The sequence below is a fragment of the Trichogramma pretiosum genome, unplaced genomic scaffold, assembly GCF_000599845.2.
Source record: "Trichogramma pretiosum strain Unisexual culture from Peru unplaced genomic scaffold, Tpre_2.0 scaffold4, whole genome shotgun sequence".
Taxonomy (NCBI): domain Eukaryota; kingdom Metazoa; phylum Arthropoda; class Insecta; order Hymenoptera; family Trichogrammatidae; genus Trichogramma; species Trichogramma pretiosum.
In genome coordinates this window covers 2,455,028-2,482,952 of record NW_019641688.1, presented here as the reverse complement: position 1 = coordinate 2,482,952, position 27,925 = coordinate 2,455,028, and the positions used below count along the sequence as shown (strand labels likewise).

The 27,925-nt window shown below is 45.9% G+C and overlaps 1 protein-coding gene across 25 annotated transcripts in view; it reads right to left on the bottom strand.

Moving 5' to 3' along the window:
• LOC106656222 (heterogeneous nuclear ribonucleoprotein R) overlaps window positions 1–27,925 on the bottom strand; it is a 66,680-nt gene that overhangs the window by 23,294 nt on the left and 15,461 nt on the right. For 21 of the 25 annotated variants that reach the window (XM_023461620.1, XM_023461616.1, XM_014377026.2 and 18 more), the window contains exons 2-4: window positions 599–987; window positions 296–403; window positions 2–178 (exon numbers count right to left, since the gene is read on the bottom strand). In XM_023461620.1, the coding sequence (XP_023317388.1) occupies window positions 2–178; window positions 296–403; window positions 599–985 (672 nt within the window). In that variant the 5' untranslated portion in view covers window positions 986–987. The other 4 variants (XM_023461618.1, XM_023461619.1, XM_023461621.1 and 1 more) reach the window with 4 other exon arrangements.

Below are 27,925 nucleotides of genomic sequence, written 5' to 3'. Positions count from 1 at the left end.
CCTCTCTGACAGCTTGCTGCGCTGCTTCCCTATTTGTAAATGTGATAAAGGCGTATCCTCTATTTGTGCCCGTCATGGGATCCATCATTAACCTGAGATCCCAGATTTTGCCGCACTTTTCGAACAAAGGTATCAGCTCATCCTCGTACATGTCTTTGGGGATCTTACCGCAAAAAACCTTGGCGAGAGAGAGAGAGAGAAAGAAAAAAAACACAAATTTGATTATAGAACGAGTTGAATTACACGAGCATGGAAAAATGAGCTACATAGCTCGTTGCTCGAAAATGACGCTTACTTCACATCCGATGCCAGGAATGGGGCCTTCCCAATTTGGTGGCGGACCTCCATACTTCCTTTGACCAGTGGTGACATCCAGTGGATAGCCTGTTCTTTCCAGTATGAGCTAGGGAAAGAGAAAAAAAATACATGTTCGTTAGAAGAGAATGAAAACGAGAGATGCAAACGAGAGCTAGACGAAACGAGTTTTATCTGAAAAGAAGGGAAAAGCAAAAGAGAAGAGCCGAGCACGAAGCAAAAGGAGAAGAAGGAGGTGCCTGTGTATATTTATAAATGTGCGTGTGTGTGTACACGGGCTCACCTTGATTTTATCCTCATCGGGTGCTTTGGGCGTCGTGTTGGTACTACCTGTACTCTGTCCGGCGCGGCTCTTTTGTCTGTAGGTCTTCATGACGCCGCAGAGATACGCCGACTTGTTGGACACATGCTCGAGATTGGACTCGAGGAATTGGGTGAGCACGTTGAGGGCACCTTCGACCGGGAATTCTTTGAGCGCGTCCAGTGCTCGCTCATCAAGATCGACGTGGGCGAGTTTCCCGGTCTTGTAGATCTCGTCGAGCTTACCGGCGACCTTCTCGTTGAGGCCATACTGTATGAGCTTGGAGTGATCTTCGGTGCGCTCAACGTAATCCATCTCCTCCTTGGATTTGTTGTCCTCACCTTTTATTTCCCCGTTCCCCTCTGCCATATCTGCAAAAATTAAGATCGAATACGAGGGCCGGTTAGAGAGACAACATTTTCAAAAGCTCGTCGCGGAAAAAAGATGAGCAACTGTATTATAATGTATGAGCTAAATTAACATATCGTATAATATGAGTAGAAAGACGAGCGGTTTACAATTGGGCAGGAGGAAAAAGCTGAGGGAGCTCGGGAAAGGCGGCTGACCGGACGAGGAAGCGGACGACGACGGGGTCGAGGAGGACGACTCTTCGGTCGACTCGGTGAGCGTCGCGCAATTATTTTCGTTACTGTTGACCATGTTCGAGTAGCCGCTGTCGTTTCTGCCGCCAGCGGCGCCGTTTTTGTCGTCGGTCACGACGACGAGCAGCGAGTACGACAGCCGACCGTAGGGCTGTTGCTGCTGCTGGAGCTCGTCGACGGCGCCGGTCGCGGCAGCGGGGACGACGATGCCGGCATTATTATCATCGTCATCACCGTACGTATCGTCACTGCACACAACATCCGACGTCATCTGATTAAATGCGCACTCGCACACGCTTCGATAAAAACACGCACGCACAAAAGCCTAATCTCGAGTTCACTGAATTTTGATTCTTTATTAAATGCGGTTTGTAAAGTTTGTAAAGTATAAGCGACAATGAATGCAGCTCAGCCGGGGTTATATTATTTTCACAAACTATTCTCCTATGGCTTGGAGTTTTATAACCTGTCGATAAGACCAACAACTATGGCTAACGTCGTGCGCTGTACATTTCTCACGGAGCTGTATAGAGGAGAAGAAACAAGGGAAACGAAAAATGAAGAAAAAAAAATAAAAGCCGATCAAGACGCGACGGGTTAGACCGAGAAGGCCATCGTCGCAGGCGCAGCAAATTTCAGGTGGTCATTCGCGTCGAGCGCAAAGATTTGAAAAAGACGGAGCAGAATAAAATAATGCACGACGTTCCATCTGTTATTGCACTCACTTGTTTCGGTGTCGAATCGAAAACTTTTTCCCTGTCCAGCTCTCTAATCACGTTTCGCGATATGCGCGCTGTCGGAGCTTTGTTTATTCTTTCATCGACGCACAAATAAATAACGTAAATATTAATATGCACGATGCGATAAGTCAACAGCAGCAGCAGCCGCCTTATATCATACTACTGGAGCGGCAACAACACAGCAATACCGCCGCTGCCGCGTAATGAGGGACACGTCCGCACATACATAATATCTGTCTTCTCGAGAGTTGCAACGAGTGCAACAACGATAAGAGAGAAAGCCGAGCGAGCAAGCGAAGAGAAGCAGCAACTGCTGCGCGCTGTGTTGCTGCTACTGGTGCCGCGAGCGATTCTAACAATAGCGAGGCAGCTTGGCCTCTTTTTTTTTCAATTTCATTCTTGCTCTTTTTCACATTGCATGCATGCCATATAAATTCGAACGAACTCACAAAGACAGGCACACACACACACACGGATATTTATTTTGCACACTGCACACGGGTCGAGCCGTGTTCGCGAAGCGTCTGCCAAGACGCCGCAGCCGCGAGACGACGACAACAGAAAAGACGATGCACTGTATATATCACAACATTGGAGCTCGGAGCGATTATATGCTATATACCGCCGGCCGGCATCGGTGAATTATGGGAAAATATATTGCTCACTTTTGTCGGTGGTGGTGCAGAGGAGGCTTTTTCCGAGAGGAGGAGAGTCGAGACTCTTAGAAAATTGCACGAGTCAGAACGACGAGGTACGGACACATAACCATCTTGTTGCCGTTGTTGTTGTTGTTGTTCCCCTGCAGCGTCAACTGCACAACTGCACACACACACACACGAGAGATTACATACACTGCACTCGACTTGACTTTTTTTTGCGCGACGCGACGTGAACGCGATGAATTTTGCACTGACTGGCGGGAGAGAGAGAAAGAGCTACACTGAAGAGACGAGGAGCAGCACTTGGTATCTCGGCGCGCGCTCAACTCGATATCTCGACAGCAGCAGCAGCAGAAATACTTTAGGAGCTGCTCCGATTATACTTGTAACGCACAGATACGCACGGCATAACTGCCGAGTCTGCGAGGAGCGCAGAGCGACAGCAGTCAGTATATAAAGTAAGGTGTACAAATGTATAGAGATGCTATATTACACATATATACATGCACGGACGAAGGGGACGAGACGCGCACTGTTCTCTCCGTCTCGTATAAACAGCCAGGCAGCCTGCCTGGTCTGCCTGCTTTTGCACTTACACGTCCCGTCTCTTTCTTTCTCTCTCTCTCTCTCTCTCTTTCGCTCGGTTGAATTTTTTTTTTGCTCTTGCCTTTGCTCGAGCGCGCCTAAAATCGCCCTTTTCTGCACAGGCACGCACACAACGCAGCAGAGACGCGCGCGAAGATACGAGTGAGAAAAGGAGTAAGAGAGTACACACAAGCAGTGGCGGCGTCGTCGTCGTCGTCGTCGCCGTCCAACATCAACCGGGTGGGTAGAGAGGGGGAGCAGCCCAGACTGGCGAGAAATGGCGACGACGACGGCGAACGGAGTAAGTTTGCGAAGCAGCAGTAGCAGCGACGAGAGAGAGAGAAGGTAAATTCACCGCCGCCTGCTGCTGCTGTTGCACAAGGCAAGGAGGACGGAGAGAGAAGAGAATTCGCGAAAAGGTTTTAGCACACGGAAACACACCGCCGCGTTGGCTGCATAGAGTTTGCGGTGGAGGCGCTGCGATTCGGCAAAGCTCATGGCTTCTTCTTCGTCGTCGTCGTCATCGTCGTCGTCGTCTCAAAGTTAAAATATTCGTGTTCGTACGGAACGATGCGCCCGCAAATTTATACGGAGATTTAACTTTTTTTCTGCATTTGCGCGAGAAACGCTCTTTTTTTCCGTGTTTGTTCTCCGATAAAAAAAGCCCCCCCGACTTTGGTAGATGTAAACAATTATTTTCGACTGACGAGAGCGAAAGCAGCAGCAGAGGTGTGAAAGTACGCGTTGTAAGCGATAAACTGTTCTCGCGCGCGCAATGCTTTGCTTTGGACAAACAAACGGGACGAGCGCAAAAAATAGCCGAATTCAAATATACATATCAATCGTAAATTAAGCAAATCGATAAATTACACTGTTTCCGCGGAACCGTGTTTGCGTTTGTAGATCATCGCACAAAGGAGAACGAGATAGAGAGTAAAGCAGGAAAGCTACAAAAAAAGCTCGCAAAAAAGTCTCGGGCTCGATTAGTTCCGAGCCCGCGCGTGACGCGCTTCTATTACGGAGCAACATATTATATTATCCACATGCTGTTGCTGCTACACGTTGCCAAGGCAAAGGGTAATCTTTTGTGTCCTTGTAAACTCGCTTTAATTGTCCGCGTTAAATTTGTATGCTGCGTGCACTGCTCGGATGCGCGATTACTGCTGCTGCTGCTAAAAGAGCGAATGACCCTACGCGCACACACACATGCAGGCGCGATTAAAATATATATATACGCGTGCTCTGTGTACATTACAATTATGCGTATCATTTCGATGGACTGATTGAATGATTTATACATTATAATGCCTGCCGAGAATTTGGCCACTTGTGCATACACAGAGTTAAATACGCAGCGCGGCACATATAGTAACGCAGGAGAGGATACCATGCCGTGGTGGTGGCTTGCTGTTTGCGCGCGAATCAACGTATGAATCACATGCGAGAGTGTAGAATATATTTCATTGAACTTTTGACGGTGCAATGACCGCCCTATACGAGCGCGCGAGCTCAGCCCGTTCGCGACTCTGTGTGTGTGTGTGTGCGTGGGTATACAGACGGCGGCGGCGGCGGACGGCGGCAGCAAAAGTGGCGGCGGCGGCGGTGGTGCTGCTGCTGCTGCTGTTGCTGGCGTCACACCAACACACGCATATTGCATAGACTGCGCACGAGCTCGAGACTCCGATCACGACGACGTTGACGTTGTTGCGGGGCGCGCGCGTGTTTTGCGGAAATTTTCTCTAACGCAAGGAATGATCGATCGATCGGCTGAGCGTTTAAACAGAGCTGGACACTCGTAAATATGAAAAAAAATATAAATATCGAAGTAAATATGCGCGAGAAGCAAACGAAAATTTTCTCCTTTCGAGAAGCGCGCGAGATGTAAGAGAGAAGGTTTGCGGAGCTTTGGCGGATCGATGTGGCGAAGTTATAGCTTCTCGCGAATACATAAACTCCCTCCGGTACGTGTGTACATCTGGTGAATTCATCGATCGACAAGCCATACGTATACGTATATATTCTACATAAAACAGCCAAGCTTATACCGGCACTCACGGAGAGGAGCTCTCCTCGAGTCGCGATGTACTCTCTCGAGCCTCTGGATATGTATTCAAAATACATTATATACAAAAGAGAATCGCCGAGAGAGAGAGAGAGAGAGAGAGAGAGAGAGAGAGAAAGAAGAGAATTTATATATACGGTTCTATAAATGCATACATGTACTGTATTTTTCATCAATGTGCTCTTCAACACATGATGGCGCTTAGCACACACACATATATAAAATAATAAAATATGCAGCGGCGGTCCGAAACCATGTCCGCTCGAATTTCACGTAATTTCACACAGACCATACGTATATTCTACCATACGTATACGCGCATAACAACAAGCATCAGGTTGTGATTGTCTATCCCTTTTGGGCTCTCGGGCAATAAACAACGTCGTGCGTGTATATATTACACGCTCGGACGAGGACGTCTATGATGGCAAGAAAGAGAGAGGGCAGTAGCGCAAAAAAAAGTCCAAGCACGAGTGAAAGAAGCAAAGCCCGAAAGAGAGAGAGAGAGAGAGAGAGAGAGAGAAAAAAAGCAAATCAGACGTGTCTTTTACATTCAGGGGCAGCTCACGAACGCGTATATCTCAAAGTAGAGCCAGTGTACCGGGTATAGAGAGAGTTAAAAAAGAGAGGTAGAACCTATAATACAGCATATACGCGCGCACACATACACACAAGTCTCCACAATGAATCTCAACAAAGTACCGAATTTAAATCCTCATTCTCAACCCTTTTCTTATTCTTCTTCAACGTCGTCTTCTTTTTTCCTCCTCTTTCTTCGGGTCTCTAACTCTCATGCACGCACACACGTACAAGAAAATTCGCACAAGTGTGCGTTGGACAACGAACCCGCGCTCCGTCTCGCTCTCTTACGAAAAGAGGAAAATAAAAAAAGAAAAATACTACGTGTATACACACGCATACATATGCGCGCGCGAGCAAGCGAGAATCGAGTGCATTCGTGTATTGGTGCATCGAGTGGAGTATACGTGCAGGGTTTATCGCGCGCTCGCTATATATATATGTGTGCGTGTGTGTATGTGGCCGTGTGCAACGGTGGGGCTGCAAACGCAAGCGCATAAGCGCGCCAATGTGTTTCTCTTTCTTTTTCGCGCATCGCAGAGAACGAGAGAGAGAGAGAGAGAAGCTTGCCCCTCTTTTTCTCCTCTCTTCGCACAAATATACACAGAGATATTTTCTAAGCCGTGTACATATACTCCTTTCGCATGGCCGTTTGTTACCTCCGCCGTGGCTGCTGCTGTTGCTGCTACTCAAGCAACTTGCCCATCGCGATATGTTCTCAACCTCGGCTTGCAGAAAGTACAAGAGAAGGAGAATTTACACATGTGTGTGTGTGTGTGTGTGTATTCGTGTACACGTATATGTGAACTTATGTGCCGGCCGGTCGAAACTTAGCTGCTCCGTCGCTGCTGCTACTTTTATACTTTTTTTACTCATTTTTTTCTACTTCTTATTTCGTTCGTTCGTTCGTTCGTTCTTTCGTTCGTTCGACGTGCATTGGTATATGTGTATTCGCGAGAGGGAGAGAAAGATAAGTTGTCCCCTCTCAACGGCGAGACTCGCGCGACACACGCGAAGGCAATAACCGATCGCGAGCACACGTAGATATAAGTATTATGCACTCTGTACAAGAGATATCGATGAATTTATGTATATTTTTTTCTTTTTTTATCTTTTGCAACATCTTTCATTCAAATTGCGATTATTCTTTTGTGTGAAAATGTATGAATCAACTCGCGGAGGAGGGCGTCAAAGTCGTTACTCGACAAAATCTCGACGACGATGATCGTGTATTCGCATGCACATGACGTTGTTGAATATACTTTACCGGAAATTCGTGTCTAGATAGCGGAGCGAGAAGCGAGAGGGATCGAGAACGACACTAAGCTCGCTGGTGCATAACTCGCTGCTGGCGGCAGAGAGAGACAGAGAGCGAGTGCAGCAATGGCAACGCGGCACACAGACTCTCTCTCTGTTTTTCCGTAATAAATAACGAGCTTTGGAGTCGATCACACGCACAGTGCACAATTTTCTCAAATTTCCATGTGCAGCACACAAATAAACACTGTTAATTTTTATAGACGCGTCGCGCTCGAGGCGACGAACGTCGATGTTGATAACTATATACCTAGCACTAGCTCAACACACCACCCGCGCACCAGCACCACCACAATCAACACTCGCACATCTCGCGGAGGCGTCGCGGCGGCTACTGGCTCTCTTTCTAACTGCGCACTTGACTCGACGTCGACGCCGTATGTGTGTGTTATAATTAATACCGAGCACTACGTGTACAATATCCGTGGGTGTATGTGTATAATAACAATGATAAATAGATGTAAATAATAAATATATGTATGTATACTATATATTATATGTATAAATGTAATGCGCTATAATATGTAAAGGTTTTAACAGGCACAATTGCAATGATAACACAGCGAGATAACACGGAGATCAGTACCGGAGCCGAGGGTAGAACGGTATACAGCGAGGCGGCGGAGAGGCAAAGGAGAGGAGTCGTTTCTCCTCTTTGGTGCGCCGTACGCGGTGCGCGGCCACGACGACGAGGAGCAAGTCCGTCGTTGACGACGGCACTGCACACTTATCTTTTCTATATATATATATAGATACGAACGAAGTACGTACAGATATAGATAAACTCGATGTTATATACGCGCACTACTCACTTTTTCGCTGTACACTGGCTAGTCCGCAATGAGCGCGAAGCAGCAGGCAGCAAGCCGAGAAGAAAAGAAAGGAGTTGTTGCTGCTGCTGCTGCTGCTGCCGCTGCTGCTGTACAAGCCGGCAAGCCCAAGTGCATCTATACGTGAATGCACTGCATATACACTTACACTGCCGCCGCTGCACACGTCGGAAGAAAGAGAAAGAGAGATAGAGAGCAGCAAGCAACAAGCCCCTCGCGACGAGCGCTACACACCGACGGCGGGAATGCGCATCACTGCCAACCTTTTGTATAAGCCAGAGCTGCACTCGCTATAGTACTGCCACTATATATATGTTTCTGCTGCTGCTGCTGCTTGCGAATATATTCCGCCGTCGGGCGGCGGGGGCATCGCCTGCACACGCACACACACTGATACTACACTCGCATATACGTGCACTTACACAGAGAGCTGCAGAGAACAGCAGCAGCAGCTCGCACTGGCGTACATGCACCTCCACTCCGTTCTTTCTTTCTCTCTCTTTCTCTCTTATACTTTGCCAATGTGTATGCACTAATATACACCGACGACGACGACGACGACGACGACGAAGCACAGGCAGAAAAGAACGAGAGAGAAAGAGAAACTTGACAAATTCACCAACGGGCGCACCGGCGCGCAGCTGAAATATAAAAGCCGCTTTTGCACTTCGCCTCGCTATATATGTGCAGCAGCATATACACGTACACTGAATGTGTTGGTGTGTATGCGTGCTGCTGCTGCTGCTGTTGCACTCTCTCCCCCCACTCGCGTCTCGACTCTCTCATACGACGACTTTTTTTTTACCCCCCTACTTGCAGCAGCAGCGCAGCACTGCTAGAATAATGTGCTTGTGCACTTTTGTGCCTTTCTTATTTTTCTATATAATCTTCCCCTATGCGTGCGCGCATGTGAACCTTTGCCATGCACATTCGAGTTTGGCCGTTGCATCGGATCGCGCGCCCATACACGCACACACACGTACATACATGTACAGTCTGACGGGGAGTCAAGCGCAACGCACGCATGTATGCACGAATATAGCATTTTTTCTTGCAACTACTAACATGCACGCACACGTGTGCTGCTACTGCAACTTTTTCCCCCCATCGATTTTTGTGCATATGCACCCGGTTGCATTGCGTTGCACTGCACATATACACATCGCTTTTGTCCGCGCGCCGCTCCTATAAATGCAGGCAAAAGTGACCGTTGATTTTATATTTTTCATTTTGAATTTTTCTTTCTCTCTCCATCCACCCCGACCGTTGGAAATGCATCGGGTGCATATGCGCGCACACACACATACACACACAACTTACGGCGAAATGCAGGAGGCGTGTTCCGCTCGCTCTTTCACACAGAACGAGAACGAGAGAAAAGAGAGCCCGGCACCGCTGCGGAAAATCGATGCAACGCGCGACTAAGGAACAATAACCCGCGTAGCACTGCAACTTTCGCGCGCGCTGCACACGATACATAGGTACACGCATCAAATAAAATACATTGAAAAGTGTCGAGAGAGCGGAAAGATGAGAAACAGAGGGAGACGGCTTGTGCGTTTGCTGCGCCGTTACGCTGCAAAACAAAAGTGCAATAACAGAGAGCTAGAGCCACACGGAAATGCAGAGAGAAAAAGAGAAAAAGAGATGGAGCAAAGACATTTGTAAATGAATAAGAAGCGTTTGAGTGTAACGAGTCGGGTGGAAATTGAAAGTCACGCGCTCTCGAAGAAATTCAATTTTCAGGAGTAATAGTCGGATTTAGCCAGACAAGCGCGCGCGCGCGCTCAAGCCGACTCGTCATGTGATGTTACATCGAGCGCGCGCGACGCGTCTCGAGGAAAATTTTCCTTACACTTGCGCGCACACGTGTTTTCATGCAATTCCCTCTACGATTATTTTATATACCGCGTGAAATCTTGCGGATTTTATACGCTCTCGTTTTTTTTCGGGCTGCAGCATGTGCAATTGTATTTACCCACGTATAAGTGCGCGCTCAGTAAGTCAAACAGGTTTTCGATACGAGATACATACGTTATATACATGCGAGAAAGCAGCAAATTTGAAAGGGCGCGAGCTCGAACGAGCAGCTCGGTCTCGCGATTTTGCACGGTTGCAGAATAACTTGTCGTAATTTGTCGTCGAACTTGTGAACAATTTCGCGTAGTTTATGAGCTTTGGTTATGAGCTTTAGTTCCAGCAAATAAAAAAAGGATATTACTGAGATTTCACGAAATCATATGTTTCATGTACAATCTTTTCGAAGGAGGGGGATCGATCGACGACGCATTTGGTAGTTTTTTTGCCACGGAAAAAAATTTGATGCAATGAAAAATGCAGAGAGACAAGTTTATATTAAAATATGCATATTAGCAAGATAAAACCCGAGTATAGTTGGCTATTTCGGTCGGTCGGTCAAAAAAAAACGAATTGAAGCGGCTACATTCGTGTAAAAGAATAAGCAAAGAACACGTATGCGATACCTGTGGCGTTTTGGCAAATGCACGGTACATACATCCACACACACACACACACACACACATGCACACCCGAGCACAAGTTCCTGTATACCATGCACACACTATTGTTTCGCGAAAAATAGTTGTTCTCTCTCTCGCTCACTTGCTTTTACTCTCTTTCTACGTGAGTATGTGTGCGCCGTATAATAGCATTTACTATATATAACAACGAATCGCGAAAGAACGAAAATGAAGCAAACAAAAGCGAACTCGCGCCCGAGAGAGCGAGTTATATAGAGGTGATTTTTTTTCAGCGAGCCCGCGCACAAATTTATAATACACACAATAAGTATGTGTATGCACACTTACGTGTGTGTAAGCTTGGTCTTTCACTTATTTAATGTATTACATTGTGTATGTGCCGCCCGAGTTAAATGAATGCAACTCGTAACCAATGACAGTAATGCACGCGGAGAGAGAGAATGAGAGAAAAGAATGAAAAAGTAGAGTGGAATTTTGCGTCGGGATGAAATTGTTAATCAACTTTTTTGTAATGGTAATGCCCTTGACTAACTGAACGATTAGACGAGAACTAAATATTTTTTACATGTACCGAGCTTCCCAAAACAAAAAGAACCTGAACCACAAAGATATGAACAAATTGATATTGTTCTAGCGATATCAATTGAATTTGAATTTGAATTGATTGATCAATACATAGGAATAAAAACGTGAAAAGTTTTTAGGCCCCCCCCCTCCCCCTGCGAGAGGTAGCACAGCACTTGTTAGTCTCATGCGCGCCAATTTTTCTTCTCCCACTTTATTCCCTAGAATCGATTTCGCTTCTTTTTCCCTCTGTTTCTGTACACGCGGTTTCTGCGGTACACAGGTGCAGTAGTCAAACTGCACTCGATAAAGGGCCGACAATTACACTCACCCCCAGATCATGTAACAACGCACTCGTTCCACACACCAATTTATAGAGAGCATGAAAGAAACTTAGAATCTAGTAGATTTCAAGCGAGCTTTCGCTCCACTCATATGATGCTTTTTTTTATGAATTTTTGTTCACCTTTTTTTCGTTGTTGTTCCTTATGTTTAACCCGGACTCAACCAGTTCTCGTCTGCCATCCGCCTACTAATAGCCAACGTACTTGATGATTAAGCTGATGACTTCGGGTTAAATCTCGGGACTTGTCGCACTTTTGTTACACGCGCGCGCGAGCTTTTTGTCGATCTCTTTTCTTATGCTTCAAAGTCTCTTAAGTTGTCGGTAAAAACTAACGATGATTATTTTTTCTATTTTTTTTCTTTTTTTTTGTTGAACAAGATTGTCAAGTAATGCAATAGTCGGTTGCTCTTTGTAACACACAGATTAACACACACAGATTAAACTTAACACTCGATAGATATTACGGGGGAAAACAATAATAATTACTGATACTAAAATTGACAACAAATTGATCGACGTGAAATTCTCAATGGATTTCGTTTACACTTATTTTCGCACTTAAAAACAATAAATGTTACGTTCTTGATAATTTTCGTATCTTCTTTCGTCGGCGCTTCTTGTTGCGTTGTCGAATCTTCGCTTGGCTGTAGCACCTCTGCTGATGATTACTGCTGTAGTTGATGTCGTCGGCTATGTCGATGTCCTCGATGATGATGATTTTCACGCCGTTGATGGTCGTCTTGACTCTTGGCTCTTCGCTCTTGAAGTCAGTAGGTAGTGGTAGTTGCTTCCTCACTCGTTGGATGTCAACGAGCAGCCGATGAATCGAACAAATTTCATGATATTCTTGCAAGCACTCGCGAAATCGCTCATTATTACAATAAAAATAAATCACTTATGTCGAAGTAAAAAATATTCGGAGGAGAGTGTGAAAGTCGCACACGGTTATGAACTCAATACTCGATATTGCAATTTTTCCAGCTTCATACAAGCACACCACTCTCCTCTTCAGATGAGATTAATTCACTTAGGGTCGAACTTTATCGGCAATAATCAACTTTTCTTGATACACTAGGAGCTTGATCAACGAGAACAACTATCAATAACCGAACTAACTTAAAAATTAACTTGAATCATCGTCGCGGCGCACTTATTATTATTCGCTTCTTTGTTTTGTCACTCTGGATAATAAGGTAGCCGGGTCGTAGTAGCGCAGGTCGTCACGACGATTAGCGTTTGGCGGACGCGGGAGAGAGAGAATTAGTAGTAGTGATGAGTCGTCGTCGCCGTTGCCACTAGCAGCTTTGTCACTATCGGCACGATCGCTTATGCTATCAGCTAAAGTAGTTGCGTTGTCACTGCTGTGCCGCTGCTGTTCTAGCGCGCGCCGCTGCTCCGCTGTCGTTGGTACTATGGGTGCTTGAATTTTGTTGCCGCCAGGGTGCCGAGTCGCGGCTCTCGTGCCTACATAGCCGTGATGCATAAATTCGACTGGCGCGACTGGGACGAAGAACGAGCTGCAGCCGCTGCTGCGCTGCCGGCTGTTGTGCGTGCTGCCGAGAGACGACGCGCCGTGTATATTGTGTGTGGATGTGTGTATGAAATTCGCACGACGAGGCGAACCACCCCAGGCCAGCGCGCAGAAGAGAGCCAGGCCAGCAGCCAGTCAGCCAGTCTTTCTCTCTCTTTCTCTCCTCGTGTACATGTGCGCGCGTACTCGCATATATGCGTGTCGTATTATAGAAGTAGTAGTAGTAGAGCCCCACACACACAGATCCACGTAGTACCACCAAACAGAGAAGAGAGGAGAGAGAGAGAGCCTCGAAGACGGAGCGCAAAGGGAGGGAGCCGGACGAAAGAGAGCAGAGCTGCTTATGCTGCTGCCGCTGCTGCCCAGCTCAAAGCACACGTTTGCAAGATACGTGCAACAGACGGAGGGAGAACGGCGTAGCAGCAGTCTCGGTCCTGTGCATGGATTTTACCACCCCTGAGACGGCGACCTTCACCATCACCGCCACCACCACCTCGTCGTCGTCGTCGTCGTTGCCGCCGTCGTTGTCGTCTTCCTCTCACTTATATATTTGGCAAACCAGTTCGGGCTCATGTTATTGGCAATACCCAAGGCTTACCCACACAAATATGTATAAACGCGGAGACTCGCGCGTGTACACGACACGACCAAAGTCCAAGCCAGAGCTTACGGGTACACACACGTACATAACGTCGTGTGCATGTGCGCCTTTCTTCTTCCGCCGCCGCCGCCGCCGTCGTCGTCTCTTTCTCTCTTGCTCTCCGGAGCGATGTTCGCCAACGCACTCGTGCACACGCTCGAGACAAGGACGCAAAGTAGAGAGTCTGGCGCGAGTAGAGGGCTCCGCTTCGATTCGCATAATACTCTAAACCCAGGAACGTATAAGCTAAACGACCAATACCCCTTTGTTAGACGCATACAGAAACATACGTGTAGGTAAACAACAAAATATCGAGAGGAGTTTTTTTTTGCAACTGATAAGGGGTGTCGATAAGATTACTGCAGGCGAGCGCGCGTTAGGTGCTCTTTTGTTCGCGCGAATCACGCTGTTGTATACGCTCTTGAGCAACGTGGCAGCAGTAGCAGCAGCAAAAAAAGTACCAAGTGTAAATACCCCCCTTTTACGCATAGCCATGGCCTCCCCCTATACACAATGCAGCCTTTTTCGCTCGTTATAATAGATTTAAATGAGCGCAGAGGGAGACCTCTTGAAAATTAAAGAGCCTCGGACGTGTCCGAGAGACTCGGGCGAGACACCATTTCAAGAGGACAGAAATCATGTGCGCGGACATGGACATTGTGTTCGCGAGTCAAACCTTCCAAATTCGGCTATGCTTGAGTTAATCGATCTCTCTCGCACAAATTCTGCTTGCGATGTCAATGAATGACCCAAAATCCCCCGCATCATTGCCTTTGATCATTAGCATTTGACCTTGGCGGTTTGCGGCATTGCTGCACACACAATATAATATAAGCGGTCCGCGCGCACCGATTGAATGCTAATGTCCACACAAGCTGTGCGTCGCTTTTTATATATAAGCCTACGTATGTATAGATGCGTATATAAATTCGATGGGGCGTTTGGTAGCTCGAACAAAAGCCACATAGGACTAGTAGAGAGTTGCCCATCGCCGAGCCAATCTGAATCAACAACTGTCTGCGGATATGGGCTACATGGCTGGCAGAGAGCAGAGGGTGGCTCGGATGATTACATCACTGCACGCGCGTAAGCTGATCCGTGCAAACCGAACTCATGTGTATTACATACTCGACTTTCGGAATCGATTTGATTGAATTAATATATATGTGTGTGTAGGGACGGGTGGTTGTAGTACAAGGTGCGAATCCTGTGCACCATTTGCTCGTACACCTGTCGCGAGAGGTGGCGAGCGAGCACCTTGAACTCAATACACCGATTTCTCGACGCGACGACCTTATCCGCGCTACATCTTCGAATTCTTCCGACATTGAGATAGAGAAGCACGCAACAGTCACTGAAATATGAAAGAAAAGAGGAGAGCAAAAAAACGCGCTCGCGCGAAGAAGGCGACGACGGGTTTTAGTAAAAAACGGAACAAACGCGAATGCAGATGCGGAGGAGAAGGGAGGGAGCACGAAGAGTGCAAGAAACGCCAAAGACCTTGAGGGAGCCGCGGCAACTGCGCGAAAATCAACCGAAATCTAGCTGCACGAGGGAGTGCGAGCGAATAAGCGATACATTAGAGAGAGACGCGTGCTGCATATACAGTCTGTATCGTGTGTTCGAGAGAGAGAAGGAGAAAGCCCAAACGCGTATACATATAGATATACCGCAGACGTCTACGGAGAAAGAAGGGGAGAAGAGGAGAAGAGGTGAGAGACAAGAGTTCGTGAACCTTTGCAGCGTCGTCGACGACGACGACGACGACGACGGGCGGCAGCGGAGACTCACGCGATTTAACCCAAAAGGAGCCTAAGCCTCTCTTTAAGCGAGATAGTGACGCGAAGAAGACGACGACTATGTCGAGACAGACAATCGACGATACGTACGTATATAAAAGGGCCTACACGCTGTGTCCACGTATGCAAGCCAACGCAGTTTTTGCTCTTATTTCGTCGTTGCTGCAACTCGGCTATACGTCTCGTCTGCAGCTGCCGTACATATACTCCCCCACACGCCTCGCCCGCTGCCGCTGCGTTATAAACTTATTGTTATTTCCATTGTAGCCCGAATATATGCACGCATACATCGCCGTTGCTGCTACTGCTGCACATTAGCATGCGCGAGGAGCTATATGTATACGAGACGTATGAAATAATGATGAGCGACCGTCTATATAAGCGCGCGGTAGACATACTCGAGAGCTCTTTGGCAAGTGCTATACGCTGCGCGCTACTGTACTGCCTGGTGCTTTTACTAACCCATCGACGACTATACCATAATATACCTATGTGTGTAAGTACGACGAGCCATGTCTCACACGCGCGGAGAGAAGCCAATATCGCCTTTGTAATAGAAAGAGGATTCCGATGGCTTACGCCACCGAGTCTCGAAATTGCGTCACGATCGATCGGTACAACCGGCCGATTTTATCCCCCTCTACTGCTGCCGCCTGCTCTTTCGCTTCCTTCGCTTACATAATGTACTCCATCAATGTAATATTGAAAATCGAAAATTCGCTCGAGTTTTAGTTTTTTTTTTTTTTTTTTTTTCAAAACCTTCCTTCTTTTATATTGAGCTCTTTGGGAAAAAGCTTCAAAAATCAAAAAAAGAAAAAAAGCTCTGGCTCGATACGATATTACTTCGAGTGTGCACTGTGCCATTACACCGAGTCAGACGAAACAATTAAAATCTCGAGTACGTCCGCTGCGCTGCAGTTTATCCCCGGTGCATTATTTTTTCGTCGAATTTCGCCCGACGACTTTCTAAAAGGGACGGGATGGGTCTTGCTGAGTGTACGTATACACATATACGCTTGGAGTATGTATTCTTGGCCTTGTAACTTTAGCAAGAAGCAAGCCAAGCCAAGCAAGCAAGCGCGCTCGAGCTCGAAGCGGCCTTGTTGCTCTTTCTCAGCCTTTAAACTGCGCTCTCGGGTATACACATATTAAGAAGCAGCAAGCAAGCAAGCACAAGGCAAGAGCTCTCTTTCTCTCGCGCTGCAGAGAGTCTCGTATCGCTCGCTCGACCGTGGCAGAGACTGCATCGGGTCTTTCAATTTATTTTCGTCCCGCAGAGGGAGAGGGAGAGGGGCAGAACGAGAGAGAGAGAGAGAGAGAGAGATCCGAGAGCTACACCACGACTGGACCCACCGCCACCTCCACCTTCTATTTTTCTTCCTCCTCATCTTCTCTACTTCTTGCTCTCTCCTCGAGGTACTTTTTTACTCTTTGCCAAATAACCGTTCTTCGTTCATTTGACCATCTCGTCGACGTTCCCTCTTTCCTCTCTAGCTCCCTCGGCATCCTTTCACTGCTGCGCCTTTGGCAGAGTGAGAGCGAGTCCGAAGCCCGAACGCGAATTTATTCGCTCGTTCTCTCCCTCTCTCCCTCCCTCTTTTCCTTTTTTGCTCTCGTTCTCTTACTACTTATAGTTTGTCTGCGCTGCTGCTGCTGCTGCTGCTGCTGCTTGTGCTGGCCCAAACGATGCGCTTCGCCTCTATGGCAAGTACACACAGAGGAATACCTATATAGACGAGAGCGCGCGGCGTTAGAGGAATCGGGGAGAGCCCGTGGAAAAAGGAGCGTAGAAATCGAAAGGAATCTTGGGGCTTTTGTGTGCGCTGTGCACGGGCTCTCGTTTTGCTCTTCTTGCAGCACTGTCGACGAGAGAAACTACTTGCCGCCACCACACACCGCCCCGCGCGCGGCAGCAACGGCGGCAACGGCGCGGACTCGGTTTTTGTTCTTCTTGGAACACAAACCCCAGACAAGTGCGGTCTATGCGAATATTTTTTTTTTCACCTAGACACGGCCGGTATAGTACACACAGTTTATAATATGTATGGGAGGTTGAAATAGAGGCCTCTAAGCAAGCGCGCAGGTTTGTGTGTGAGTAACCATGCTTCGGCAGTCCAGCGTTTGTCTATGCCTTGTTTGAAATTCTATGCTAATTGACTGGACGACCTGTCATCAACGTGCATGTGTGTGTATGCGTCCACATTTGTATGCGCGCATATACAAGAGAAAGAGCATCAGAGGCAGACACAAAAAACACTAATAATAAAAAGCAAAATTTCTTAGATCGCTTGCGACAGATTTTTATAGCCATGTTCTGTATACCTGAGAGAGAAACGTTTGATTAAAAGATTTTGTATGCCTAGTGCTGGTGTAGAAAAAATGAAAAATAAAACAGAAAGATAGAAAGAGAGAACCCTGGACAATCGTCGCCACAAATTAGTATTCGTTTGCCGAGTCAAAATTCATCAAGAATATTTTGCGACGACGAGCCGACAGCAGCGAGAATATCCGCGACTCGATTGACTAAATTGAGCTAAATATTTTAAACGAAATTAGCTAAATAAATTTGCTACGAGCACAAAGCACGATGCGAGCGCGTGAAACGATATCTATCTGCGTCCATTAGCGACGAGTACAAGTAAAGGGTACATAAAGATCATTACGACTTGAGCAACTAAGACGACGATTCCGACGAAGCAACACCCGCTGACGGAGGCGAAAGCTGAAAACCCATGCTTAAGACACGAGTCCAAGAGACCGAAGAGAGGTTTCTTCTTTAGAACTCCCCCCCCCCCCCCNCCCCCCCCCCCCCCTAAAAAAAAAGAAAGAAAATAAAAAAAAATAAAAAGGACAACGAAGAGAAGATCGTGATCGAGAGGGGAAGAAGAAATAAAAATAAAAGTAAGATAACAAAAAAAAGATAAAAGATGAAGAGTACGTAAGAGAAGAGAGAAAAGGCGATATATAGAAAGAGAGGAATGAACCGAGCGGGATCGAAAATTAGCGAAAGAGAAAGAGTATTATATATGGAACGATTTGCTTTAGCTCGTTCTCTGTCTCTCGTAGAACCTGTTTCCCTCATATAGCCCAGACACACAGTACGGACGGACACATGCACAGCACACCACGCCAAGCTTTTTCTCAAACTCGGCGGAGGCATTTTTCTTTTATTTTGATAGTTTTTAAAAAGTGCTATATCTTTCTTTACGTGCAGCTGCACATAAGGCCTCGTCGTCGTGTTTGAGTCGTTCTCATAAGCGATAAATCTCCAACGCACACACGCATCGTGTGGCGCGATAACGCGATCGTGTCTTGTGTATTAAACCCCCGTGGAAGCCCTTAAGAAAACCTCTCGCGCATTATCGGCATTCGTTAAATTCATCGAAATGTTTTTTTTCGCAGCACGCGAAAATAAAGAAAGGATTCAATGCAAAGGTGGGTAGGTGGTGTAGGACGGCTAGTACTTTACTCGAAGCTTAGTGTACGTAGGAATATAAGCGGGTTATTCCTTCATGCCGTCTTTTCTTTTCTTTCACTGATGGTCGCTGCTCGTGAGTAGTGAGAGCAGAGCACAGAGCAGCGCGTCCTGCCACCGATCGCATAATGCACTTTGAGAAACCGTTTTTGTTCTATCTCGCAATTCCTTTTCTTTGCTTTTTTTCTCCTTTTTTTCTTCTTCTACTGCTCTCGTCCAGCTCTCCCACCTCTCCTTTTTTTTGCATTAAAAGCGTATGCCATTCCAGCTTTTGGTTCTCATAGGTGCACACGCTCACGCGCGCACATGTACGCACTCATCAGCAAAAGCGATATACTCAGCATTTATATACTTGAGAGAGAATCGCATTGCTTACATGTTATATATTCGCACTGGTCTCTCTTGCAGGACCATTGTCGTGTGTGGGAGGCTGAAATCCGAACGTCCAGAGAAAGAGAGAGAGAGAGAGAGAGAGAGAACGCATTATGTTGTGAGATTTGTGTGAACGCAGTTGAGAAAAAAGGGGCTAAAACAGAAAGAACGAGTGAGAAAGACAGAAAGAGATTAAGAATGAGAGAGAAAAAGCTTCGTGCGTCGCGTCTAGCCCACTTCCGTCCCGTACTGGTACTGCCCGAGAGAGAGTGAGTACAACGAACACACACGCGCGCGCACACACATGCACGCTGCACATAAGAGCGAATAATGAAGTCTTTTGCATATGTACTTATTTCTAGTCCGCGGCGCATTATGTGGCTCACGTTTGCACCGGCATACCGAGACCGAAAGTGCATCCGAAATATTATAATACTTTCTGCTCTACAAATGGCTCCAATCACGCTTTGCCATCTTGTATGCGTCGCGCGATCTCAACATTATGCACGTAAGTGTTGCGTTGTTGCAATAAAAAAGCCACAAAAGTGTTGGTTTAATGTCTCATTCGAGAGATCGAAAGAATTGAATGACGAAATCAAGGTGAAAACACGCGCAATCACGAATGTAACTCGAAACATCTGCGAGTCGTTACGAGCTCAATAAAGAAAGCAGTGACTTTCATTATTTCGTCGATACACGAGCTGATAATTTTATATCAGTCGCTAAAACTGGCTATAAATATCCGCGAATAATTTCAAAATTAATAATTTGAACGCTCGCGCACACAAGTCATAAAAGTTGATAATCAATCGCTATCGAACGAGCAATTGTTTCGGGCGAACTATATATATACGTCTGTTTTCTCGAACGATCATTTATTTCGATCGTTAATTGGCTTAGCCATCGAAACTCCGGATCGAACTGAATAAAAATTGAATTGGTGCCCCTTAAGCAGACCGACGAACAATGAGAAACGACGAGAGGCGCTCGCGAGATGAAAACAGTTTTTTTCTACAATCAACAATTTAGTAGCGCGGAGAAGTTCACGAGTAAAAAGTAAAAACGTCAAGAGGAATTAATTCTTTAATATTTTCGGTTTCCCTCATCCCCTTCGAAACTCATATCCTTTCTTTTATTTTAACTTCCTTTAAACTAGCGCATACTCTCGCACTTCCACGCACTTCCGTTTTTTCAGCAGCTACTGTTGTTTCCCGTGTGTTCAGTTGTTATAAGCCTTCCCGCATTCTCGCTCATTCTCTTTCGTTTCTTCAACACCCTTATTTATTCTTTTACTCTTTTCTCAGTTTATTTCTTCTCCCTCTTTCTCTCTCTCACTCGCAGTTGTTTTTTAACCAATGAATTTACGTTCTTGTCTATGTTTGATTGCTGATTAGGCGAAGTTTTTGTTCCTATGGTGTGAAGTGTACAGAGTAGCTTTCCGTCTGGTTAGTTGCGTGATTGTTTTGCGGTTTCGATTTCGGCTTAAACTAGCAGATGTGTCTTTTTTAGAAGACTTATATTTATGAAGGAGCTAACTTTGCCACCTTTTTCGGCAGCAATGATGGCGTTACGTCGAAAATCTAACGTCTTTTTTTTAAACTATCCGAGGAATAAGATAAGGAAAAAAAATGAAACTTTGACTAGTATCCGTTGCGAAGCCATAAGGATACTAAGTAACGGCCAGTTAAATTGCTTGAAAAATTAAAAAAGCTACGACGGTCGAGGAATAAAATAATCATATTAGCTTGTAATAACATTTAGAATTATGAATTCCTCTTAAATGATTATCCATGGAGAGGAAGAATAAGAAAGAGAGAGAGAGAAAAAAGTATAAGCAAATGTATTTGAGACGATTTGGTCTCTCCCTATTTTTAACCCTTGTCCCCTTCAAACTTGTTTAGAGGCATTGGATACTTTGGCTTGCATAAATTATAAAAATTAATATTTTATGCAAGGCCAGGTATATACGCGCATATATGTAAGTGTAAAGTAAAAATTTTACTATCAAAGCGCACGACAAATTTGAATTATCGGTTTCGTTTCAATTTCAATTCTAAGGGGGCGTCACTTTAAACGCTCGAGATTTTTTTTCTGAATTAAGTTTATAGCTCATCCGGTTTTGGAGCTGCTGCGGCTTTGCAAACATTTATTATTGAATTTAAATCATAAACTGAACTGCTCGTTCTTCTCGAAATATCCTTGGACCGAGTCGAGTGCAAAAAAGATTCAACAAATTCGAAATGAAAAATTTAACGAGATTAAATCAAATTCAATGCACTTCTCATACTTTTTTTTCATCTCATGCACATGAATCAATCAAGAGTAAAACTTGTACCGTAGGAATATTCGTCGGCGGCCGATTGATGGACAGTTTCGGGGAAAAAACCCGAGGATCGTTGCATCGTGGATCGCATCACAGAGGAGACGACTCGCACTCGAGAAAAAGAGAGTTAAAAATAAAAAAAAGATTTATATGATCGCTTATTCGCTGGACGAGTGCAATGACACGAAGACGAGCGCATGTAAGTAACGGATCGATGTCGCCAGTTCATATAACGAGGAAAATATCTAAATGTGTTGCATGTACAAAAAAACAATCGGTCGCGCGCAATGTCACGCACGCAAATAAAATCTAAGGTTTTTACATCATAAAATGAGCATAATAGGTGATGGCGATGCAACTATTATATGAAAGTCTCGAACTCTCGGATGAACGAAATAAAAAATGAGTCTCTGTATACGGCGCGCGCGCGATTGGCATAGCCGAACGCGTCATAGTGTAAAAATACAAGTATGCTCAGGTATAATGTGGATAACACACAGCGGGCTTTATTATATCGTTCAATTTTGTAAACACACATGCGCGTACGTGTATAGGCGCGCGATCGAGAAAGAGAGAAGGAGAGAGAAAGAGAGAGAGAGAGAGAGATCGAGAGTGACCAGGAAAGGATGAATTACGCTCGAACCGATGCACAATTACAATGCACCTACTCTTTCTCTCTCCCCCACTCGGTCTCTTTTTTTGCGTCCGCAATGCGTGTATGTATGTACTGCTACTACTACTACTACTACTACTACTACTACTACTAAACGTGGTGCGGCGCATTCGATATATACATTAAATCCGCATCTGCCCAGCACCAGTGGCAGCAGCAGCAACAGCAGCGCGAGCCCTTTCCCACGTAAATATTGGGAGGATCATGCTTGCGCTCCAACGCACAGGCCGTACACACGTACACATGCGCGCAAATGTACCATCAAGGCGTACACACACATACATACACACATGCGTTACATGCACGCGTACGATATACACACGCACACTGCAACCGGAGAGCCGAGGAATGAGTTAGACAGAGAGATGTAGTACGTGTATGTGTGTATGTATGTGTGTGTACGCACACTTGCGCACTCGCGAGGAGGGAAAGAAGAAGAGTCGAAGAAGATACAGTTGGACGGACAGCGCACAGCACACACACGCATGCCAAACTCACGTACACCGACGTTAAATTTTACGTGTAAATGTACATGCGTATGTGTGTCTGTATTGCTCTGGTATATGGAGTTTCATTACTACACACACACACAGGTGTGCATGTGCCAAACTGTAGAGAGAGAGCGCGAATACTGGAATTTTTCTCAGGATGAGCCGGACACGGCAGCCGGTGTACGTAGAGGGCATTCCTCTCTCTCTCTCTCTTCTCCCCCTTTGGCCGCGGCTACTTGCTATATACCATAAGCACTATACCATTACGACAGCGGGCTTAAAGCCCAACTTATGTACGTGTGTGTATGTATGTATGGACTGGGCACGATACTACTGAGGAGAGCACGATGATTTCGTCGTAGTCGTAGTCGTCGTCATCGTCGCAGTCGCTCGTCGAAACAAGGAGAGATCGCATTAGCGGATGGACGAACGAAAGAGAGAGAAAGACGACCCCCAGCGAAAACCTGTCTTCCTTCGTCGTGCCTCCCTCTTGCCTGCGCCTCTATATAAGGCTCTACATATACATCGTCGTAGTAGTATATGGTGCTAGCTATGCGTATATGGCACAAATACTCGCTTTGGCCTATGAGAAAATTTTTTGACATGTAAACACACAAGCGCGTATACATACACACACGCACACGTACATCAGCACACGAACACGTTAATGTGCAATGCGCACTGGACTACATCAGCAGTAGCATACCACCGGTCAAATATACGTACGTGTAGAGCTGTATATATCATTTAAATCCTCGATCCTGCATCATGATGCTCCGAAATTTCGGACTCGTCGATCATTTAAAGGCGCGCATGAAAAAACCTAAATGATCTTTGCGAGCGCGCGGAGCAACGTGATAAATATATATTTTTCTCTTTCATGTACACTGAGAGGGATCGCGTTTAGGAATCCGCAGTGGCGAATGGGCCATAAATAGCAGTTCGCTACTGTCTTTTGTGCTGTATTTTGCCCTTTTCGTGCAGTTTTGGGGCCTTCTCGAGTTTCTTTATAATATGCCCACACAAATGCACACGGCGCAGCAGCACACTCACTCACTCACTCACACATAAAGAGAGAGACTCGCGAATAAATACATAATGTAACACGAAGGATCATGCCGATTTTTTTCTTCTTCTTCTTCTTCACCGTGCAGTCTGCGCATTATGTTTGTACGTACATACGTGTCTATGTATATGGGAGAGGCCGACCACGATGCACGACACGGCTATTATGGATGGACAGAGCTCACGAAAGAGAGCCTCTCTTCTTGCCACTGTATATAATACATGCAACAGCAGCAACATAACTCACACGGTTTCGCGCTTCAAAAATATTGCCTCGTGCACACCACCGCCCGAGCAGCGCGTGGAAAAATCCCTTTTTTGCGGCTTTTTCGAGAGAGAGAGCTATATTATATATGGAGTTTTTATAAAATATGCATTTGTGTATGCGCGCGCATGTATGTAAGGTATTACGTAAAAACACACCACGATATCCTTGGGCGACCAACTTTCGGACCAAGTACGTTCGCGCGCGCGTGCGTGTATACGTGCGTGCGTGCGTTGCTGTTGCTGCCCGTGTTATACATGGAAGGGAGGGCCTTTACCGCGGATAATCGCATTTTGCCTCAATGCTGGCCTGTATGTAAGTATGCTCTGTATAAGGTAGGTACGCGCGTGTATTCTCAACTGGTTCGCAAAGTAGCAGCAGCAGCAACAGCAGGAGTGCAGCTGTCACAAGGTCCGACAACGAAGCAACAGCGGCAGTAGCCTACAGGCCGAGTATAACTGATGGATTTGCGAAAACAAAAGGTTGCTCGCCTCTTGGCTTCTCTCTCTCTCTCTCTCTCGTTCTCTCGCTATCCAAAACGATCGAAACTTGCAATTTCTGTCTTATTAGCTCCTTTTCAGGAGTACCTATCTCGTCTCGTTTGCAAAAAAAAACACATGTATCGAGAGATGTTTTCATCGATGCACGGGGTGGACCAGGTATACGGTTGCAGTAAACGAATATACAAGAGTCTCTCGATCTTCTTCCTCGTATGTGTGCACGTGTTTTTCTTCGTTGTCGCGCGGAGTATCCACGTGCGTAGTAAGCACACACGCACTCGCTAACGAGACGATCTCTATATGCATACACGCTCTGCTCGCGCAAAACATCTGTGCAACAGCAGCAGCAGCAGCAGCAAGGAGCAACATAATATACGCGACGCGACGACGTCTATATATGCGAGAAAAAAAACAAGAGAGAAATATATGTACAAGAAAAAGAAGAGAAAAAAGGAGCGAGTGAAAAGAAACGGGGGTATATGCTTGCAACGAGTAAGCAGCATTGCGCGGTGTTGGCGGCCCAGGGCTCACTCTTTCTCACTCTTGCCCTGTGTTTTTTTCAGAGCGATGCAGCTCTTTCTCTCTCTCACTTCTTTTGTATTAACGCGCCTTAGCAGCGTATACTTTACTTGCTTATATACTCTGCTGCTGTTGCGGATGGGCGCGATCTCGCGCGATTTTTCGAGGATACTTTTTTTTTTGTCGTCGTCGTTTTTTTTTCGTCAAACGGGGGGAAGCGATGAGTTTTTGTTCACGCGGGTAAAGCGTGATGTGCGATTCTTTGTATTTATTATATATCCTATACGCAAAGCAGTAGCAATGGCAAAGGCTCGTTGTTGCTCGAGACCGTACACAGCAGCAGCAGCGTCAGCAGCGCAAAAGCAGGAAATGGACTCGAGTGAGAGAGAGAAAAAGCTCAATGCATGTGCAAGCGGTTGCAACGGATCGATGAACCGCGTGTACTTAAATATCGGGCCGTGTGCACGCGTATTACATTATATTACATATAGTCATAAATGCGCTGCTACCAGAAACAGGCAATAATACAGGCGTGCGTTTGTAATGAGGAATATCAAAGGACTCGTATGTAAATGTATTCCACTGTATATGGGATTGCGAGCGAGCGCATATCAAGACTCGAGTTGATCGATTGATTGTTTTCTCATTTCGACATTGAATGATATAGTGTCGGTGCATTATGTGTACCTCTCTACTTGTCCGTGCATAAACTACATTTATGAATAACATGTGTAGTTGAGATTGACTTTGTGCGTGTGCTTTACAGTATATAGCCTACGCACATACGCGTTGTTACTTATATATATGTAGGTACGTAGCTCTAACTCGGGGGGACGTTTTCGAGAGGACCAGCGCGCGCGCGCGAGCGTCGGCAGCGGCAGTGTAGCTACATATACTACTAATACGCGCGCCTGGTCGAATTTCAAGTGGTAAATGCATGAATGCTCTTACAGGAGTCCAGCGTGTATTATATTGTATACTTTCCAAGGCGTTTGAGCGTAAAAGGGGATGCATTTTTCAATGAGAACCTTTTTCTTCTCTCTTTTTTTTTCTTCATTCTGATCATCGTTAAAGATCGTTTTTATAAGTGTACCTACATGCGGACCGTGTGTATACGTGGGTATGGGCATATACGCGTCTAATATGTAGGTTTCGACAAGTACCTCTACTGCACTCGTGTCGCGCCAGCAGCAACGCGGCACGTATCATGTACGCATCGCGTACTTCGACTCCGTAATTCTACTCGCCGATTAGAAGCTGATACGCGGGGGCAAGTGTCGGGCAATCATATAATGGGCTCGGATCTTTGTGCTTTTGACTTGTTGATCATTAGGTATATGGTTGATGCGTGGCGATACTTTGGCTATTTACCTTTGAATCTTCGAACGTACACGTTGATTAACCGCCGCAATAGATCGAAAATTGATAGACTTGGTATGAACGAGGAAATTGAAGTATACGAGGGAGGAAGGACCGAATGATTTAGTATCAACTCAAAGCGTCTCGTCTCTCTTTTTCTCTCTTGCGAGATCGACTCGATTGGGTAATAGTAGGAAGATTGAGAACCAGAGTCTTACTCGGAACAGCAGATCAATTTTCGCGGATGAAAGGTTAAAAAATGAGGCTAAAACAATCGAACAAAGGAACGAGAAAGAAAAAGATGGAAAAAGGGTTGCAGGAGGAAGAAGCTAATAGCTCTCTACTACTAGCCCGTCAACGAACAGCCAAAGGCGTACAGAAGATTAATAATTATACTTTGGCCTTTCTGAAAATTTCGGTAAAAAGTTTGGTCGTCGTGGTCGCAGAAAACGAAGTCTGCAGCTCGGCAAAGCAGTGTCGGTCAGGCAAAAGTAGCAAATTTATTTACACGCGCTTATTATAGCACACATATAGTCGTGCTTATAGGTCTCTCTGCAGCAGAGTACGAAATTTATATAGGATATAATATTGAAGAAAAGTAGGGACAGACGGAAGACGACGGTACATATACGGTGCTGCGCGTAAAAGTCCAGGCAAAGAGAAGAAGCGAGCGAGCGAGAGAGAGAGAGAGAGAGAGAGAGAGAGAGAGAGCAAAAAAGGCAAAAAAGAGAAACGCAGGGGGTCGTTGGACCAGGGCGCTATCTAAATTACCATGATAAAGCCCGGCTGAATGTTATGTCCTATTAAGTCACGGCTTTGTTTTCCTCCGCTCTCATTCTGTCTTTCTCCAACTCCTCGCTCTCTCCTTTCAGGTTCTCCTTTTCTCGACTGGCACCTCGCCTATGTAAGTATGTATGTATGTATGCACCCGAGCCTCGTACATAGCCACGGTACATATACGTGGAGCATGCATATACGACGATGAAGAAACTACCCTTTTTGCTTCTTTCGTTCTCTTCCGTTCTTACTTTTTATGCTTCTTATATGCATATACCATACAAGCACGTGCTCTCTTTCTCTCTTTACTCTTACTCTTTTAGACGCACACAAGCATACGTAGGAGCTTCGACCGAAATGGACGATGGGAATCGCCGGGCCATCTTTGCCTTCCCTTCGGATTCGATCGAGTATACGTGTGCGTTTGCGTACGTACAGTACGAATGCTGCTGCCGCTATCTCATATAAATTTTTGCCTGTTCGGAGACCAAGAAAGAACTGACCTAATGCGCCTGATGCAATTTTTTGTCTACATCTATATACGAAATACACATACATACACGTTTGGGGCGTATGTGTACGCATACATAGAAACCTACTTTTCTTCGCACTCGCTATAATTTTATTTTTCGATCTCGTCGTGTCTCTCTTTCTCTGCTCTCGCATATGTACATAAACGAGACTAGCCATGTGCTTCTGCGTACACACACATACGAACACGCGCACACATATACG